This window comes from Mugil cephalus, chromosome 7 (assembly GCF_022458985.1).
Source record: "Mugil cephalus isolate CIBA_MC_2020 chromosome 7, CIBA_Mcephalus_1.1, whole genome shotgun sequence".
NCBI lineage: Eukaryota > Metazoa > Chordata > Actinopteri > Mugiliformes > Mugilidae > Mugil > Mugil cephalus.
Genome location: NC_061776.1, coordinates 17,640,097 through 17,658,373, shown reverse-complemented (window position 1 = coordinate 17,658,373; position 18,277 = coordinate 17,640,097). Strand labels below are relative to the sequence as shown.

The window sequence follows — 18,277 nt, the reverse complement described above, 5'->3', positions numbered from 1 at the left end:
ATACAGTATTGAAGTCGCACATTTGAACCAAAGGACTAGTAAGTTTTTATGGTGATATGAGGTAGATGATGTTTGATCTATGGTGTTAACTAGCAAAATCAAAATCTATTGCTAGTGTACTGGTAAACCAGACACGCTAAACGTAAGCTAGCACCATTTCATGAAAGAAGTTAGCTTATCATGATGCTAGCTATCGCAAAATGTGATGTCGTTTCTTCTGCCTCGATGGTTTTATGTAACCACACCATTACATGTCACAACCACAAGTTCACAAGTTCCATTTGAAGGAATAATTTATTACAGTAGAAGTTTATGCTAACTTCCTGTGCAAAGACACCAGCTAATAGGATTTAGCTGGTGCCATTTCATACATCAGTTTTAAATGTTTTGACCTTCCCATTAGTTCAGCTTACTGTCTATATATATATATATATAGATATAAGAAATTTTCAGGGAAATTTTCCGCCCCTTTGCCACCCTATACAAGAATTGTAGATATTAATCTTCAAGAGCTGTGATTGGTCCGCTTGGTAGCGCGTTTCCACTTTAGTATCCCCAACTTCTGCTCCATCTCCACAATTTTTAAATTGATTGTTGTGGATCGATAAAGATTGAACACATCGAGCACCGAGGAGGTTCAGAGATCAGTGTCTATGTCCTGCAGCACCTTAAAAGAGCTGGTTCTGAGTTTGATCGACCCCTCACCCAACCCCATCTCCTCCCTTTAATTCAAATATGACCCCTTCTGTCTCCAAAAAAAAAAAAAGACAGTGACTGACAATTCGTCTAACTCTAGGTATGTTTCTAAACATGAACTTCAGAGTTGTGTAATATTTTGGAATTTTAGGAAAGTATCAGCTGTTCTTCATAGGGATTCTTTGTTGTCGCTTTGTTTGCTGATTATCACAGATGTCCAGTTACTCAGGGCTGAGGTCCAAGGAGGCAATATTGACATGTATTGACAATATTGGACATTTTAAACTTTCATTTTAGTGTTGGTCCTTTAATTCTAGTGTTTAACAACTACCTTAGTTTAGTGCATTGTACAAATCAAACAAACAAAATGTTCAAGACGAGTCAGATTTGCAAGAAATGCTTTGTTGCGGTTTTGTTTTTTTTTTAGTTTATTATAAGAATATCGATCATATTTTTTGGTTTGCACCGAGACATGAAAATAAAATGTTTAGGTATCTTGTACACTAATTTGATTTGGTTGAACAGACATTACAACCACTCAGTCCAATCATCCGCACATTAACATAATGCAAAAGCTCCACATTAAACACAATTATCAGCACGACGTCGCCTTGTTTGTACCAACCAACAAAACACACACATTCACTTCCTATTAAACTCACTGATGTGAGCGAGGACTACATCCAGTATCCACACATATCCATATGAACGTACACACTACTGGTGGGGTATAACGGTCTGCCGGTGTCAATATTAGATAAAAAAATAAACACTATTTGAAAACACCATACTTCATATACTGGTCATATTACGGCTGTTCACTGAACTGAACACTTAAAAGCACTTTAAAGGGTTCATGGAGGAGATAAATAGTAAGAATGTCTTTCATTTGTAGTGACAGTGATTTGTTCAGTACAACATTACCTGTGTTTTATGATCTCAGTGACTATTATCTGTCTGCAGCCTAAAAAACATGGATCTGAAAAGCCTCAGAAAACAGTCACTTCTTGAAAGTCTGTATCGTAAGATCCATAATTACCTCTGCCAGGTAACACTGAAATAAATCAGAGGATTTTGATAATGATCATTTCTTACCATGGCGATGATGATACCGTTGGGAAAAAAACCTCCTGTACGCTTTGCTTGTTAAGTACACACAGACCGATGGAGAGCATTCAGATGTTCATTAGTGTTTCCAAATGGCTGTAAGTCTGTGGTTTACCTCAGCTGAAACAAATTTAAAAATCTTCTAAATTCAGAGAACGTGACAGTGAGATGTTGTATGCCGGAAGGGGACAGCTGTCTGATGTTATTACTTAGCTCTCCGAGTCATTGAGGCTTCATTTCCCCGACGAGTAGCCGACTGTCTGTCGGTAAACTCTTCGTCATTAAAATAATCTTGTTATGAGGTAAGCAAGAACAAAGCGGCATCTCCAAATCAAACGGCACAAGGCCCGCAACGCCGCGTCTCCTGATACATTGGGACTAAAACGTTACAATATACCCAGAGTATTAGAAACATTTGTTATTCTGCTGCTACTGCGAGAAGCAAGCTGAGCCCTTCTATGATCAAGTTAATGAATACAGTACATTAGTTATTCCTGCGACACCTGAGGCAGCGAGACTATATCATCTGGGTGCAAATATTCACACAGTAGAGCTGTCAGTTCCAAGAGTCGAGTCTCTTTGTCACGGCCAGCGGTTCGCACAGTCCTCATCACTCCGAGTGTGTCAGTTACCAGTCGGTGTCCGCTGTGAAAAGCCTCAGTTGTCCTTAGACAGGTAACCCATGTGTTTGTTGGTGAGGAAGTCACAGGTGGGGATGCTGCTCACCGCCTGGTGGATGTTCATGGCCGTGATCTCTCTAGGTGGCCTACAAACGTAAGAACAAGTAGGAATTTAAGAACACCTCTATATATATATATATATATAACTATCTCAACCTCCATATTTATCTATCTATCTAATCAGATTAATCACAGGGTTGTTGTGGATTAATTTATTAATCACGATTAAATATCGTATCGTATATTAATTTTTAATCTATATTAATCGCATTTCATTTTGCATGAGCAAACAGACTCAAGAAAGAAGTGAATATATATGCACTTAACATGTTAAACACAACAAGAGTTTCAACAAAACTTGAAACAACTTTTTGTCTTTTTTTTTTAACCAAACATTAATTGTCACTGTCTGAACTGAGAGTTGACCGCTTCTTATTTACAATGTGGCTGCAACTGAGAACAGCCTCTCACAGGGAGAAGTGGCTGCAGGAGTGGCCAGATATTTGCGAGCCAGCATTGCCAGCTTGTCTCTGTCTTGGTTTGTCTCAAGCTGTGCTAGCAGAATCCCCGACGTACGCTTTGTGTTAATGTGGTATTTTAAGCAGAAAGTGCTTCTGTGGAAAGAAAACACGTTCGTGCAGAGTGTGCATAACACTTAGTACACTTAGTCAGTACACTGTTCCATCTTGCGTCATGGAGAGGGTCAACATGCCGTTTAGCCTCTCCTATCTTTATCGGTTGGTTCTGCTGCCTGTCACTACCACATAAACTTAGACAAACTGCACAAAAAGCGCTGCCAGAGACGTTCAGAGTCATTCTGCACTGCAGATGGGTTAACTGGGTTAATGTTATGGGCTTGTGTTATTCCTACTGCTCCTCCCTCTCCTGCCCCCAGACCCTCCACACACACTGCTCCCCAGCTCTGTACTGAACTTGACCTGATGGAAAAAAAACCTACAGACAACTCATGTAACATGAGAAGCTATTTCGTATAGTTCATTAATAAAAATTTACATTATGAGTAGAGTAAGAGTAGACTAATTATTTAAAGAGTAGATTAAAACTTGGGGGGAAAGACTTCAGGCGTAATATGAACTAGCTTAACTTTATAAGCTCCATCTAGCAAAGTTAGCTTCAAAGTCCACTGTTTATTATATATTAGATATATTCGCTGATACTTTATTGAACAGACTGACACAAAACACATGCTCTTATACTGTATAAATAGTTTATAGTTGTTAACAGTTGGAACAGCATCACAAAAAAAACACCAGGGTCAGTTTAACTCTCATGATGATCTGGTCGTTGTAAAAATATTTGTGGATTTCAAGTTCGGTTTAAGTGTTCAGACTAGTGGTGCAGAACAAACCACAAAAACTAGGGCAACAGGCGTTCACCAACGGCCCAACACCATCAGCTCGATGTGTCATGTGCCTGCTTTAATTTATCACCACAATATCTTTCTATTTCATTCTAACAACACTGAAACAAAATGAGCTGAACTCCTTTACGTTATGTCGTTTCTATGAAACACATTTGCATTGAACAATATGAGTATTAAGCGGTTTGGTTGGACGCGATCTAAATATAGCAATTAATGGAGTGGAAAACAGAGCACTAAGCAGGTTGCATGTCAGAGAGAGGGGGGAAAAAAAAAGAAGCTGACCTGTTCGAAGGGGATTTGGCGTAGGCCCCAGCCAGAGCTTCTCTCAGGATGTCACTGGCAAACTGTTCTGTAGCCTGCAGTGTAGACACACACAAACGCACAAACACACAGTCATCATTAGTCACAAAGCAACCCACTGTCTCCTGGAGTACAAGGTGAAACACACAATGCTGAGCCACTCTGCATCTTCTGCATACTGTATATTCATCACTCAGGACCAGACTGCGCTGGCTACTTTTTTTCTGTTTTGGCCTGAATAGAGACCGACCTTCAGAATCATGGCTTCAACTACTGGAGCGAACACGTTCTTCTCCACCTCCACCGGCTGGAAGGTTACACCGATCTAGAAGAGGCAGAAGGTTTATCAAACAAAACATTTAATGTAAACAATTTAAAAAAAATAGCTGCTGGTTGTTCTGATGCATTTACACTTCCCCAAAGGTTTCTGACCTGTTCAGCTGTTTCACTGACAAACTGAGCGGACAATGAGGGGCCCAGGAAGAATTTGGGCTCCACGTCCGCCTCCTGCTCCTCTTCTTTGACCTTTAGCTTCTGGCAGGGAGGGGTCACCGTGACGATGTCCACTATTTCGTCGTCCGCCTCCTCTGGTTCGGTCTTCAGCAGAGCTTGCATCTGCTCCAGCCGCAGCACCAGCTCCTCGCAGCTACTCAGGGTCGAGGGGCACTCTGCAGACGGGGGGGAGAACATGTGCATTTAACGCACCGCTTCACCAGCTCCAGGATCCGCAGCAAGGCAGACAACAGCATCGTCATTCCACTCAGGTTACAGATTCTTGTTTTTGTAAAATATTGATGCGACAATTATAAATTAAGATATCTGCGCGAGGCTGGGGCAGACGAGGAGAACGCAGATTAATGTGTTTGGCTCAGACGAGCGTGTGACTCACAGAGCTAAGCAGCCGTGTCTCTTACCCTTTAGAGACAAAAGACTGAATTAATGACCCTAACCCTAACTGGGAACAAAACGCTGCGGCTGAACAAAAAATACAGAGGCTGCACGCCGGCCGCCCTCGCACACAACTGGACTGTAAACACATTTCTGGATCGACTGGCAACTGCAGAGGCAACACACCCACACATGCAACGCTGAAGAGAAAATATTGATCAACTGCGAGCTGCTGGGAACAGAGTAGAGTCGACTGTGAAATCGCAAAAAAAAACAAAAAAAAAAAAAACAAGTAAATGATGTTTCTGCAGAAGCTCCAAACACACAGAGAAACTCACCAGGCTCGTTATCTATTTGGGTGAGAATGTCCTCGATCGACTCGTCGTCGTTCTTGTGCTGGGGCTCGGAATCGGGGGGCGTGTAGCCCCTCTGCCGGCACCACTGCACCACCTCTCTGGTCTTTGGGGGAGTGAGGGCCTGCAGGCGGGGAGAGCGGTCCAACACGTCCTGGACGACCCGCTTCACGGCCACCGCTCGCTGGAGCTGCACAGAGACAATAAATAAAATTCGAGCGCTAAAATACACAGATATGGATTAAAAGGTTTTGTGTTTATACTTTTAGACTTCTTACATCAACAATTGACGTCCAGAAACGTTTGTTTCCTTTCGTTTTGTGTAGTGAACTTTCTTGTCCCTTGACATTCAAGTGAATTAGTGACCCACAGCTATAAATATCAACGTCTGAGCTTATCTGAGATCCTGACAACAGAGTACAGAGACACGACCGGGCCTGTATGAGATATTAATGAGCCCATTAGGAAGAAATAACTAAAGACAACCGGGACATTTGACCTGACAGAAAGACATGAGGCAAGCAGAAAGACCACTGAGTCAGGATGTAGCATGTGGGCTGATCACAGAGACGACAAAACTGCAAACGATGCAAATTATGATTAAAGACGTCCTCTACCTGGAGAGTACTCTAAGTAAGTGGTGTCACTCTCAGACTGGGTTCAATGAAACGAGGGGGATGTTAGTGTGAGCTAAATGTGATAGACAGCTGATAATTATGTCATATTGCTGCTTCCCCAATAAGAGAATCTTAAAACAAATGTGCATCTCCACTGTGCTATCAGCAGTTTGACTATAAAGTGGGTTTATAACAACTGTATTTTCATAAATCACACGCACAATGACAGAAAAAAACCAAGAGTCACCTCTGATGCTCTGCGTTTTCCAATATTCCAGGAATAATACTGTTCTGTCGAAGAGGCACAAAACGGATGGGAGTCCTCGGCTAAAACAGGGAGGCAAACAGAATTAATCTTTGCGATCGACTTTCGCACTTTCCCAACAGTTTTGAAACACGCAGGCTGCTCCTGAGCGCATCAAATGAACGTGAGGCTCACTTACTCTTATCCGGCACAATTAGAGGAAACTTCTTCACCACAGCCGTCAGCAGCTGCATCATGGTCTCTATGTGCTCGGTGCTGAGGAGGGAACCATCACAAGTGTCAGCTTTACCATGAGCAAAGCTTCCAGTCACAAGGCAGACAGCGGGAGAATGGATTCACACATCCCTTCGTGAATATGTTAGCAGCTTCGCGATAGCTTTAATAAATGACGCTTCCCTCTTCTTCAGTGGGAAATTAGTTATAAATGGAGCCGCTGACACTTCAGTGATAAAATATATAAAAATACTGTTACCCTGTGATGACTCACTATCTGTGCCAAGCGCTGTTAAAAATCAATTTCTGCCTTGCTTCGAGCAAATAATTAAACCTCCATCCTTCTAAGAACTTATTATGACGTGAGATGGTGTCACTGGAGAGCGTCCTTACTTGATGAGGTCATGCGTGGCGTTGTCGGCCCCTTGCTCCTGCTTGACGGTGGTGGCTGCAGAGGGAACGTGGACCGAACCGGGGGCAGGAGCCGTCACCGGGGGAGACGGACCAGCTGTGACAGCTGTGCCAGCACCTGGCTCCGTTTTCACTGTGGCAGCAGAAAAGCAAACGTCAGTGGAAGCAACGTTTTATCAAACATATTAACTCTATTCAGTCAAACGGGGAAAGAAAAGGCAACGACGAGATGAAGCCGGTGGGATGAAAGTGACCAAAATTATCTTTTGAGCATTGAGGATTGTTGAGATTCTAGTTTATCCTCAACTATAAAAGCATGTGGTTAAATTACAGCACAAATGTGTGTGTCATTCAAATTTGGCATCAATAGTTTATGTATGAAACAAAATTTCTTTTTAATACCAAAGTTTTTACAGCAGTACAAATAAGGGAAATGACAGATGGGAATAAACTGAGAGAAAGAAGAGAGGAGTGGAGTGGAGGATGGACCCCTCTCACCTTGTGCCAGAGGCAGGGCAAGGGAGGGGGAGACCTGGCTGCCAGGGTTTGGGGAGGCTCCAGCTCCAGCGGCTCCAGAGGTGGTGGAGGAGGAGGGAGGAGTACTGGAGGCTGGGCCTTTAGACACTACTATACACAGAAACAACACACTGGAATGGATCAATGGCCCATTAGAAAAATAGGCTTCGCAGTAAGATGAAAAATGAGAGGGGAGGAAGATGGGCCTCACAGCTTCAATTATTAAACGGAGAAGGGAATCTACAGAATGAGTCTGTCTCCAGGAAATCATGTTGTGAATCTACTGGTGCAGACTAAAAAAAATAAATAATGTGAGAACAACCTGCTCCTCAGTTCCTCAAAAATATATATATAAAAAAAGGCAATCAATTCTGGCTTTACTGCACATGGGACAAACATACCAGGACGAAATACATGGTTATTCATAGTAGGTGCTGATATTTAATCGATCTGTCCTGACTGAGGTGGTAACAGGAAGCATTTTAATTCTAATGTAGCCAATGACATTGTGTGTTAATCGTGTTTGTAACTGATGGACATTGTATTTTCACCTGGAACGCACACTTGTTGCGTTTTTTTGGTGAAAGTTTGTTTGTTTGTATTAAGAGCCCCATTAGCTGCTACACATGATAGCAGCTGCTCTTCCTGGGTCTATTAAAACACGCATAAAATAATCAAACACACATGAAACGAAGTTGAGCTTCCAAAAAACATAAAAAGCTGCCGGTTGCTGCTGGTACAAATAACAGCCATATAATCATAATAATAATGAAAATAATATTGAACAAAAAAACAAGAACAAAATCAACCAGCAATAGTTCCAATAACAATGAGAAAATCAGTTATTACAAACCCTGGAAAAAGCAGAGCTCAGAGCAGATGATCTACGCCTCTGCCTTTTAAAAAAACCTTGCAGAGTCTATGCTTCTGACATTATCCGGTAACTTCTCCCATGAAGAACTGGTTCTCTATAAAACTGTCTTTGGCATTGAGCGTGATTTTGCAGGAGGCACAATAAGTGAGCCCTTTGTAACCTGCCTTGTGTGATGGTTATGAACATCATGAATATGACAGATTATAAGAGAAACATGTGGAGACATCTTACCCTTTCCAACAGGCATGAATATGGTCTGCAGCCCACCAGAGCCGGCGCCAACCCCCAGCTGCTTGAGCTGGTTGGCAGGAATGGTTAAAACTGTCTGCTGGGAGCTGGAGCCTCCAGAGTGGATCTTCAGCATTCCTGAACAAAACCCAACGTAGTATAATACAGAGAGACGTTTATGATTTGGCCTTATTATATTTAGCAAAATGATTTGTAAACACATTCAGACAAATGCAGCATGAGGTTTATTTCTGCCTACCTGACAAAGCAGCACCTGACTTGCCTCCTCCAGCTGCCACCCCGCTGACTAATGATGTGCCACTGGCTCTGGGCACGCCCACAACCGTGCCCACGCCCGCACCCTTGGACATGCTGACGACGGGCAGATTGGTGATTCCCTTTGCAACCGTCACCACGGCGCCAGTCGAACCCGCAGCGCTCTTTGTCATTGTAGCAGAGCTGCCGGCACCTTTGACCAGGGAGGACACGGCCGCCTTTGACAGGCAGCCACCAGCACCACCAGCACTGGCGGCGGCGGCGGCGGCGGCAGCGGCTGCAGCAGCTGCAGCGCTGGCGTTCTTAGCTGCACTTATCACCGCTGCCTGGTTGGCTGCCACCAGGAGCGAGTGTTGCTGAGAGGCAGACTTCCCTCCATCAGCAGCCTGCACGGACACACACACACACGCAAACATATCCGTCACCCAGGAAGTAAACAGAAACACGGCCTGACTGATCGCTGACTCTGCCACTTCCTGTGGTTCCATGAAAAATACGAATCAAGGCAAAATAAATTAAATTGTAAATTGAAAAAAACTTTCTAATTTATTTGGGTGGCAGCTTCCATCGGGAAAATATTTGGATTTTTATATATAAATCTTACGAAATGAAAGTGAATGTCTTTACGGTGTGGCTGGTGTCAATGTGACAAATCCATTTAAAAATTCACAGCTGTGCTTTTGAAGATAATTTACTGCGGCTGGACTAGAGTTACTGGTGGCGCTCTGTCCTTTCTTCGGCTCATTTTTGTCACCCAGTGCCGGGCGAGTCCCAGACTGAGCTGATCGGGCCACTGGTTTTATGGAATTCCCAAAAACAAAAGAGTGAATATCTCTTCAACAAGAACAGACGTCAGTTCTTGTGTTTGCATCAATATCTCCAGAAAGCACATACTGATATATATAAATACTTAGGCCCTGAGAAGTCTTTTTCATGCGTTTCCATTTCTCTAGTTAATGAGGCCCGGCTAATGACTCCAAAGCTGTAATCACACCGAAGCAGACCTGCTGATGGACTGCTCAGGGCTCTTCATACATCACACTCCTACTGCTGCACTCCTGCTTTCTATGTATTCAAGACGGAAGTGTGTTAAATATAAGCTGCTCGATGAGAATGTGGTTTAATTCCTCATGAAAACGAATTCTCAAATAATAATTAAATGAATAAAGAAATAAAAATAGCCAAATCTATTATTTGTTTTGTAATTGGAAATGAATAGTAGAAGTGTAATTGGTTAGTAAATGGGGTAATAATTAACAAAATGACCAGTTTTCAAGGATAAAATAAAAGCTTTGAATTCATCTGCCGTTCGTCTCTGTGCTGCTGTTTGTTTTAAGGTGACTTTTAAATCGCTACGACTGTCAGGCCGAATAAAAGAGAACAACGTGAGGACTGTGACAACTAGCCTGTTGTTGGCCGACTGCCGCTGTGCTGCCGACGGCGCCGGGCGTGGAGCTGGTAGCGGTGATGACTCCACCCGTCATCCTCAACGTGGTGGTGCCCGGTTTGGACAAGTGTCCTGCTCCTGCTGCGGTCACCGTCTTAACAGAGCCGTCCGACAGCTTCACCTGTGCGCCCTGGGATCCGCCCACCACCTGTCGATCGTGGCGAAAAAGAGCAATTAGCTACACGTCCGTAACGAAAACACAGTCACACAATCACAGAAAGTGAGAAGAGCTATGTGACTCTTTTACATAAAGTGAGAAAGTGCAGGAAGGAAGATGTCAACCTCCAGCCCAGCAGCACAGTGGACACGTCCTTCACGTTACAGCTCATTAAAGATCAGATGAAACAAGAGGGAAACTGACTTCAGGCATATTTGTTACTTTTGTATCAAGTTTGAAAACTGTTTTCAGAGTGGAAGAGTTCCCTCTAAAGCTCCTTAAAAAAACAGCTTAAAGCTTAAACTAAAGTCTTTTTCCATTTATCATTTGGTTCAGTTCTGCTTTCAATCTGCAAAATTGAAGAGCACTGAACTTTCTGACCAACGTCACATGATTGAATGATGCACTCATTGTTTTGACGGTCGGTGGAAAAAAAGTCAACAGTCAGAAGCACTGAATACAAACATGGAGCAGCATGAAGCCATTTTGGAGACTGTGCTTCTTTTCTTTATCAAATGCACATCGACCAATAACAGTTGCACCGTTTCTCTTACAACACATGTTTTTCCCCACAATTTTTAGATGTGCAAATAGCAGCATAAAACAATGACAACAGAACATGACAGGGTCCGACACGCGTTTCTGTCGCCTTTCAAAACAAAAGTCACACCAGCCCAAACAAAGTGGAGGAAACAAACTTTGGTCTGTTTAAAGCGGATCAAACAGCTCTGGTGTGACAATGACCTAAGTCTCCGAACTGAGAAAAAATTACATCATCAAAATTATCAATAAACAGGAAACATTAGTAGAGCTTCTGAACTAACAAAAAAAACAGTTCTGTTCGTGACGCCAGGACCAGCCATCCTGAAGCAAACCAATGGATTTTGACCACTGCACTAGTTCTACACTCTGATCCAATAAGTGTCCTCGGATAAACCCTAAAGTTCACTTTGCCTTTTTGAGCCTTTACACTTCCACAGAAAACTCAGCAACGCTCCATTCAGACAATAAAAGTTGAGCTTCACACAAAGTTTTCCGACTGGCATCTATTTCTGATCAAAAACGTACAGAACTGGACGGTTAGAAACTGTGCGTTGATTGTGAAACCGTAAAGAAACAAAACAGTTTCTACAATAGCTTCCACTACTCTCCCACACTGTAGCGGCCACAGTAAAGCCCTCAGCGAACTATTCACCTGAGCCAAGATGGCCGCCTTCTGTCCAGCTGTGACCCGGATAGCCTGCTGACTAACTGTTTGAGATGATGCTGCGTGACCGCCCGAACTGGAAGCTCCCTGCTTCCCTGAACCCTGTGCGGACTGGCCAACCAGAAACGTACCCTGGGGACAAATGAAGAAGAATGAATGAATGAGATGCAGCAACATGCTACTTACTTTAAATTCAAAGAGACAGTTATACTTTCGATATAAACAGCATCAACAAATTGGGCGGAAAAAAAACAGACTCAAGCTCCTTATAGATTGATCACTACAATGAAAACATGGCTAAGATTTGTATTTTAAATGTAAGTGGACACCCCATGATGACATGGCGTTTGTTGAATATTAAGACAGCACAGGATCAATGCTACTGCAATGAATCTGTCTAATTAAAAACAAGTCAACCTCTACTGGATACAGAAATCTAAGACTTACCAAAAAAAATCACATTTGTCCAAATGAGACAAGAGAATAAAATGTTTGTTTTTGTAACAGCAGTGAGGAGCACTGAATGGTTATCATGTACAGAACGTTTCTACAGACTCTGAAGATGAAAAAGAAAATGTGTAAGAGTGTGACTGTCTATTACAGAATTACAGGAGCAGCGTGTCTCTACCCACCTGTGGGGTCTGTTTCAGGATATAGGACGTGTAGGAGAGGTTGGAAGGCAGGCTGCTCGAAGAGGAAGAGGAGGAGGAGGAGTTCTGAGAGCCCCCGGTGCCGGCTGAGGAGCTGCTCTGGGACTGCTGACCTAAATTACAGACAGCCACACACTCATCAGCCTCGAATCAGTTAAACGGGACTGGTTTTCTTTATCCAAAAAGTAGATATAATCCCTTTAGTTTTGAGAAACAATTATTATGAAGCAGAGAGTGCAACAGTGGTTTGCTGTTGAACAAATATGAGATGCCGACTGTGCCTGACTCACTGTGTAGCGGTGGCACTGGGGCAAACATCTGTAAGTGTATCCACTGTGCCTCAAGTTGCAGAGTCACTGTAGAAGTTGATTTCTTTTTCCAAACTTTACAGTGACCCGAGAGCGCTAACATTTTCTAATATAGCAGCCAACAACCTGAGGCTCAGAGGAAAATGTCAGGCTCAAAGACCTCTGGCTTGGAATACTGAGTAACCTACATAATCAGATATTGCTTTCAGTTTGTACAAGAGGCCATGAACTAATGAACTATCATACATACATACATACATACATACGTACATACATATCAAACATATAAACCATAACACCTGCAATATAGTGTTAACTGTGGCACTGTTCTCCAATGTCAGTGTTTCATTAGTTTTTCACCAACATCTTGAATTGATGATGACAAAGTCACAAGTATTTTCAATGGGGTCCAGGTCTGGACTCTGTGGTGGACAATCCATGTGTGAAAATGATGAGACCCCCGTCCCACCATGGAAGAAAAAATCCACTGATGGAATAACCTGGTCATTCAGTATATTCAGACAATCAGCTGACCTCATTCTTTGGACATAATGTTGCTGAACTAAGACCTGAGCAACTGCAACAACCACCAGATCTTAGCACTGAACCCACAGGTTTGAACAGTAGACACTAGACATGATGGGTGCATCACTTCATCTTCTTACCCTGATGCCCCATCACTCTGAACAGGGTGAATGTGGTTAGCCTCACTGACTAATGGTTTTCTTATGGCTGCACAGATCAGCTGTTCAGTGCCCACCCCTCGAGTTCCCTTTGCATTGTTGGTTTCTGCTTTTTTAAAATCTGCATCATGGCTTCAGATGTTTTCTCTGCTTGATACACACCAATGACTTAATCCTTCTCAAACAGACAAATAATCTCCTCCAGGACCACAGGGTGTGTCTTTTGACACGGTTGTTTAAGAAATGAGAAGCTACTCATTGCATCAGTTGAGGTTAAATAACTTGTTGACGTCTGAAAGATAATTGCCCATGCAGTAATTATCCAGTAGGAGGTTCGTACCTATTTGCTGAGTTAAATCCAGGTGGCGACTTTTTTTTTTTTGTTTGGTCAGGCAGTATAAATATCTGCTAAGAAATATCGTGCGGTATGTAGCGAGCTGCTGGAGCAGTGTTCAAGTCTCATGTGGAAGATGAAATTAATGTATAAGTCCTACATTAAGACAATGCCCTGAATGCTGTATTTATAAAGTTCTGGGACTACAACAACAGATACTTTAATTTACAATTTAATGTTACAAGGATTAACTATCAGGTTTTACTCATCTCTTTGTAACATGTATGCAGATGTGAATTAGTCCCAATTAGTACTAATTAACACCAACCTATCCTGAAATATCTGAAAACCAAGCACATTCAAGTGTGTGAGAAGCATATAAGTAGAATGTGGCTGGAAAATGAATCACATAAGGGTAAATCATCATTAACTAACCAAAGGCTCTGTATAATGTTAACATTAAAAACATGAATACTGGATAGGATGTAGCATAACTCACTAGCACTGGAGGCTCGGAGGATGGCTCCCTGTGGGATCAGCAGCAGCTTTCCCTTCCCAGAGGGGTTCTTACTGTTGGTGGTCAGGTAGAGCTTGGTGCCTGGAGGCAGATTGGCCAGATTGGCCAGATTGTTGGCTGGAAGCTGAAGAGTAGCCATCACTACGAATACAAACAGAAAGGATCGTGATGAAATTATCCAGGTCTGAAGCTGTACAGAAAGTTTAGGAGAAGAAAATCGATGTCACTGGACAATATTTATACATTTTCCTCAACTAAACCTGAATATGATGGGAAGTATAAGGTTTACAACACTGCAAGTCTCATAATTAGTACAACAACAACAATAAATAACCTTCTAAATGAGGATAAGCCAAATAATTTGTTAGTGAATTCACATTTGTGCTCTAGTGTCACATTTTGTGTGTCTGTGCGTGAACTCTGACCTCCACTCTTGCCACTTGAACCACCAGCTGCCTTGGCAGCAGTCTGTTGACCAGAGACGCCACTGGCTCCGCTGACAATGGCTTTAGCGACTCCCTGAGCTAAAACCTGCTTGCCACCCATCACCTTGGAGACGGAAGGGTTGCCCTTGGCAACCAGAATCTGGCCGCTGCTGATAGCAACCTGTTTGACTGAAGACTGGAGCGCCGAGCTAACAGGAATACCTAACATCTAGAAACAGGACAAGCACCAAATCAGGTTTTCGATGCAAACAGTGTTACCGGTAGAAAATGAATCATTGTTGCACTTCAATGTGGGCGTTTCTGGGTACATCCCATAAAGGCTGACCTTGCTGGTTGCTGCCCCCGTTGCCCCTCCGGCCTGTTTCTGGGCTGTCATGGAGATCATATGACCTCCCTTCACCGTGACAAACTGATGTGCTGCTGTAGCAGTGGGCTGCTGCTGGCTGGTTACTGTGGAAACCATCTGTTGTTGCTGTGTTGAAACTTCCCCTGGCTCTTGCTTGATAATCACCTGCACAAGAAACATTGAGACAGGGACTTTACCAGAGAGGCCACAACGCCTTGAAGGAGGCCGTAGAGATTGTAGCAGTTGTACGTGTGTTATCAAATTAACTAAATCATTAGAATAAAATTGTTATACATGATAAATATAATGCATTTTATCTGCAAATGACAATCTGCTTATTATTTTTCAGCAGGTTACAAAGGAGCAAGAAACAGATTTTTAAACCAGCATCATCATTTATTCATCAAGTATCTTTTTATATTGAATTCATCCCCCATCCGCCCTGGCCTTGGCCATGACATATTGGTTCAGCGGTTTACAACAGAGAAAACCAAATAGTCTTAAAAATGAAAGCAGCACGGCGATAAAACATAAATTTTGAGTGAAATAGTATTTCATCCTTTGTGGATGGTGATGGGATGATCGGCGTGACGGATAATTGGGATGATTTTACAGCTGGCTACTGACACATTTTTTTTTTTCCTGAAACAGAACTGTGCAATTCTCTCTGCGACGCTCCCCCCACACACTCCCCCCCACCGTCACAATGATGTCCCATTTAAATAGCTGCCAAGGCACTCGCATCTGCTGAAGATAGCATATACCCCGGCCTACTATTAATACCACACTGCTTTGTTAAAGATACAGATACTACAGGGACAGACCATCTTCCACAGCTGGAGGACGGGTTTTTATTATCTTGGATACGGTTGAAAACACATCCAGGGTATTAACTCACCTTCACCCCTGACGAGAGGAAGGTGCCGCTGTGAACTTTGGGCGCTGGAGAGCGGGCGCCTTGAGCGGCAGACTGTTTGGCAGAGGGGCTTCCTGTGAAGTGACATGCAAACAAACACAGTGAGTCATGGAATAGGTGCATGCACTGGTTTCCGTCATCCTTTCCAGATACATCAAGGCTGCTGCGGTGCGAGGTGACAGCTTCTTGTCAGGGTTGCTCAGTGTGGGTGCCGAAGCCTAGATTTGGCTGCAGTGTATTTACTCAGAGAGAGCGTGTTCCTGAAGTAAAGTCCTCACCTATTACATCAAATTTTGTTTTTTCGTTACAGAATTGGTGAATCAGCCAGAACACCCACATCAGCCTCATCCAGTGTGATGAAGCTTCATTTAATAACACTCCAAAACCCGCTGCCAGATCTGGCGGAGCTGTGTATTTGTGGAGGACGTGTAGGAGTTACTCAGTGGGCGTGAGAGAGCAATCTAGGGGAAAGAGCTCTTCGGTGTAAATGTGAACCGATGCCGCCGATGTGAGGAAGCGAACGCGACGGTTACGGTCATGTGAGATGACTGCGCTCGGCGGCGCGCACATCCACCGCACGCTCGTTTCATCCGGCAGCGAACGATCATCTCCGCAGACAACTGCACGCCGCGTTTACGCGTAGAAAACTTTATGCGAGCGCGGAGCCTCGTCCAATATCCTCCAAATCTGACCGTGAAACACATCAGCTCAGTCGCCATGGCAACTTCACATCCAGCAACCACACTGCTGGCTCATCGCGCGTCATACTTCAGGAGTGCAGAACGGGGACAAAGAGAGAGGAATAGAAAAACCGACAGGAGAGAGCGCACAGAGATGGATGAGAAAGAACAAAGTGGTAAAAGAAAAGGTAGAGAGAGAGAGAGAAAGAGAGAGATGGGGGATCTAGAGGGTACCGGTGGTCATCTGTTCTGCTACAGAGCACATTTTTCACAGCCTTTTTTTATATTTTCAGTAGGCGGCTCAGACTCCGCTTCTCAGTTTCCCTGCAGGTCCAGTCTAAGCAACACTTTGACATCGAGTAGGAGACGCGTACCTGCGGAGGCAGACGACGAGGAAGCGATGCCGATCACCTGCCCCGGTTTGTCAACGATGATGTACGGGTTGTTGAGCACAGAGGAAGAGCTCTGCTTGCTGTGGACAGGGGTGGAGGTCGTGGGTGTGCGCGGCAGAGGCGAGTGGCTTGGGGTGGAGATTGGCGACCCTGCGGGGAACAAAGTACACAGGCTCTGAGCAGAAATATCCTCTCTAAGCCTGTTTATAACTCACTGTTAACTGATTCAAGGCTTGTTGATATAAGATTTGAGTGAGTATTTATTATTTTAACTCTAAAATAGAGTTGGACAACATATCTCATTTAAATGACAAAAATCTATTTATCATCATCTGATCTATTTCATCCGTTTTATTTATGAAGAAGGAGGCAGAGCGGTGAAAAATCCATTGGAAACAACACAAAGTGAACACACTCACCAGAGACTATTTTACAGCTCATGGTGATTGGCTGGAATGATTTCCCAGGAGACTCGGCGGGACTGGGGGGCTGTCCCGGGGGTACTATTTTGCAGCTTGCCGTGATAGGCTGGAAGGCTGAGTTGCCATGGGAACCCAGAGTGACTCTGTCCCCGGCCCTGGCTCGCGTCGGAGTGCGTTCGCCAGAGGTGAGGCCTCCTGCACCGTGACCACCTGCAGGTCTCCCCATCTCTGTCTTGATTGAACCTGGGCACGGAAGAGTAGATTTCATTACAACCATGCTTCACGATTACATTCAGTCACACGGTTACACACGCGATAATACAAAGCACACAACTCTATCTACCAAGACGGAGCCTCCGTGTTCAGCTGAGAAACACGGAGAAGCCACTGATAAGTACTTCAGTCTGGTTTGAGGAGAGAAAATGAGCAACAGCTGGTATGCTCCTCTGTGACACTACATAGACTGAGTGTCTCTGAGTTCAGATGTAAGCACTGATATATCAGAACTCTATCTACAAACTAATCCTTATTAGTAACTCGTCTATAAAGGACATCTGCCTTGTCCGACACAGTTCAGTAAATAAACCAGGAGATGACCCCTTCATGGTTGATTTTTTTCATGTCATACCTTTGTCTACACTGGAGTCTTGTGAGATGGGAGAACTAGAGCGTCCGTAACTCTGGGCCAGCGAGGCGGCCGACGTGGGGCTGGCGGCTCGGTGAGTCACCTTGGAGGACGAGGGCTGAGGGATGTAATCGTCCCCGAGGGAATGCCTATGGAGCTCCACATCCACCACCTGGAACAAATATAGCTCAACATGAGAGCAAACTCCTGAGAAGAAAAGTCAGAAGTGAGAAACGGGAGGGAACATTTGAAACTTACGGTTTCAACCCCGAGTGTCTGTAGCCCAGTGTAGGTTCTGTCAAGCTGTAGAGAGGCCAAGAGAAAAACTTTAGCAGATTA

General features: G+C 43.8%; 1 protein-coding gene across 2 annotated transcripts in view; it reads right to left on the bottom strand.

The window, feature by feature from the left end:
- Positions 1-357: 357 nt before the first annotated feature.
- The window catches only part of yeats2 (YEATS domain containing 2), a 24,221-nt gene continuing 6,301 nt past the window's right edge, over positions 358-18,277 (bottom strand). Inside the window, exons 9-30 of one of the 2 annotated variants that reach the window (XM_047590188.1) lie at positions 18,197-18,241; positions 17,942-18,110; positions 17,311-17,556; positions 16,874-17,041; positions 15,802-15,893; positions 14,883-15,068; positions 14,537-14,765; positions 14,094-14,252; positions 12,252-12,382; positions 11,608-11,751; positions 10,215-10,403; positions 8,792-9,194; positions 8,536-8,670; positions 7,413-7,541; positions 6,897-7,047; positions 6,469-6,545; positions 6,273-6,352; positions 5,394-5,598; positions 4,600-4,835; positions 4,418-4,492; positions 4,150-4,223; positions 360-2,569 (exon numbers count right to left, since the gene is read on the bottom strand). In XM_047590188.1, coding sequence (XP_047446144.1) covers positions 2,461-2,569; positions 4,150-4,223; positions 4,418-4,492; positions 4,600-4,835; positions 5,394-5,598; positions 6,273-6,352; positions 6,469-6,545; positions 6,897-7,047; positions 7,413-7,541; positions 8,536-8,670; positions 8,792-9,194; positions 10,215-10,403; positions 11,608-11,751; positions 12,252-12,382; positions 14,094-14,252; positions 14,537-14,765; positions 14,883-15,068; positions 15,802-15,893; positions 16,874-17,041; positions 17,311-17,556; positions 17,942-18,110; positions 18,197-18,241 — 3,432 coding nt within the window. In that variant the 3' untranslated portion in view covers positions 360-2,460. Of the gene's footprint in view, positions 2,570-4,149; positions 4,224-4,417; positions 4,493-4,599; positions 4,836-5,393; positions 5,599-6,272; positions 6,353-6,468; positions 6,546-6,896; positions 7,048-7,412; positions 7,542-8,535; positions 8,671-8,791; positions 9,195-10,214; positions 10,404-11,607; positions 11,752-12,251; positions 12,383-14,093; positions 14,253-14,536; positions 14,766-14,882; positions 15,069-15,801; positions 15,894-16,873; positions 17,042-17,310; positions 17,557-17,941; positions 18,111-18,196; positions 18,242-18,277 lie in introns of both variants that reach the window. The other variant, XM_047590189.1, reaches the window with a different exon arrangement.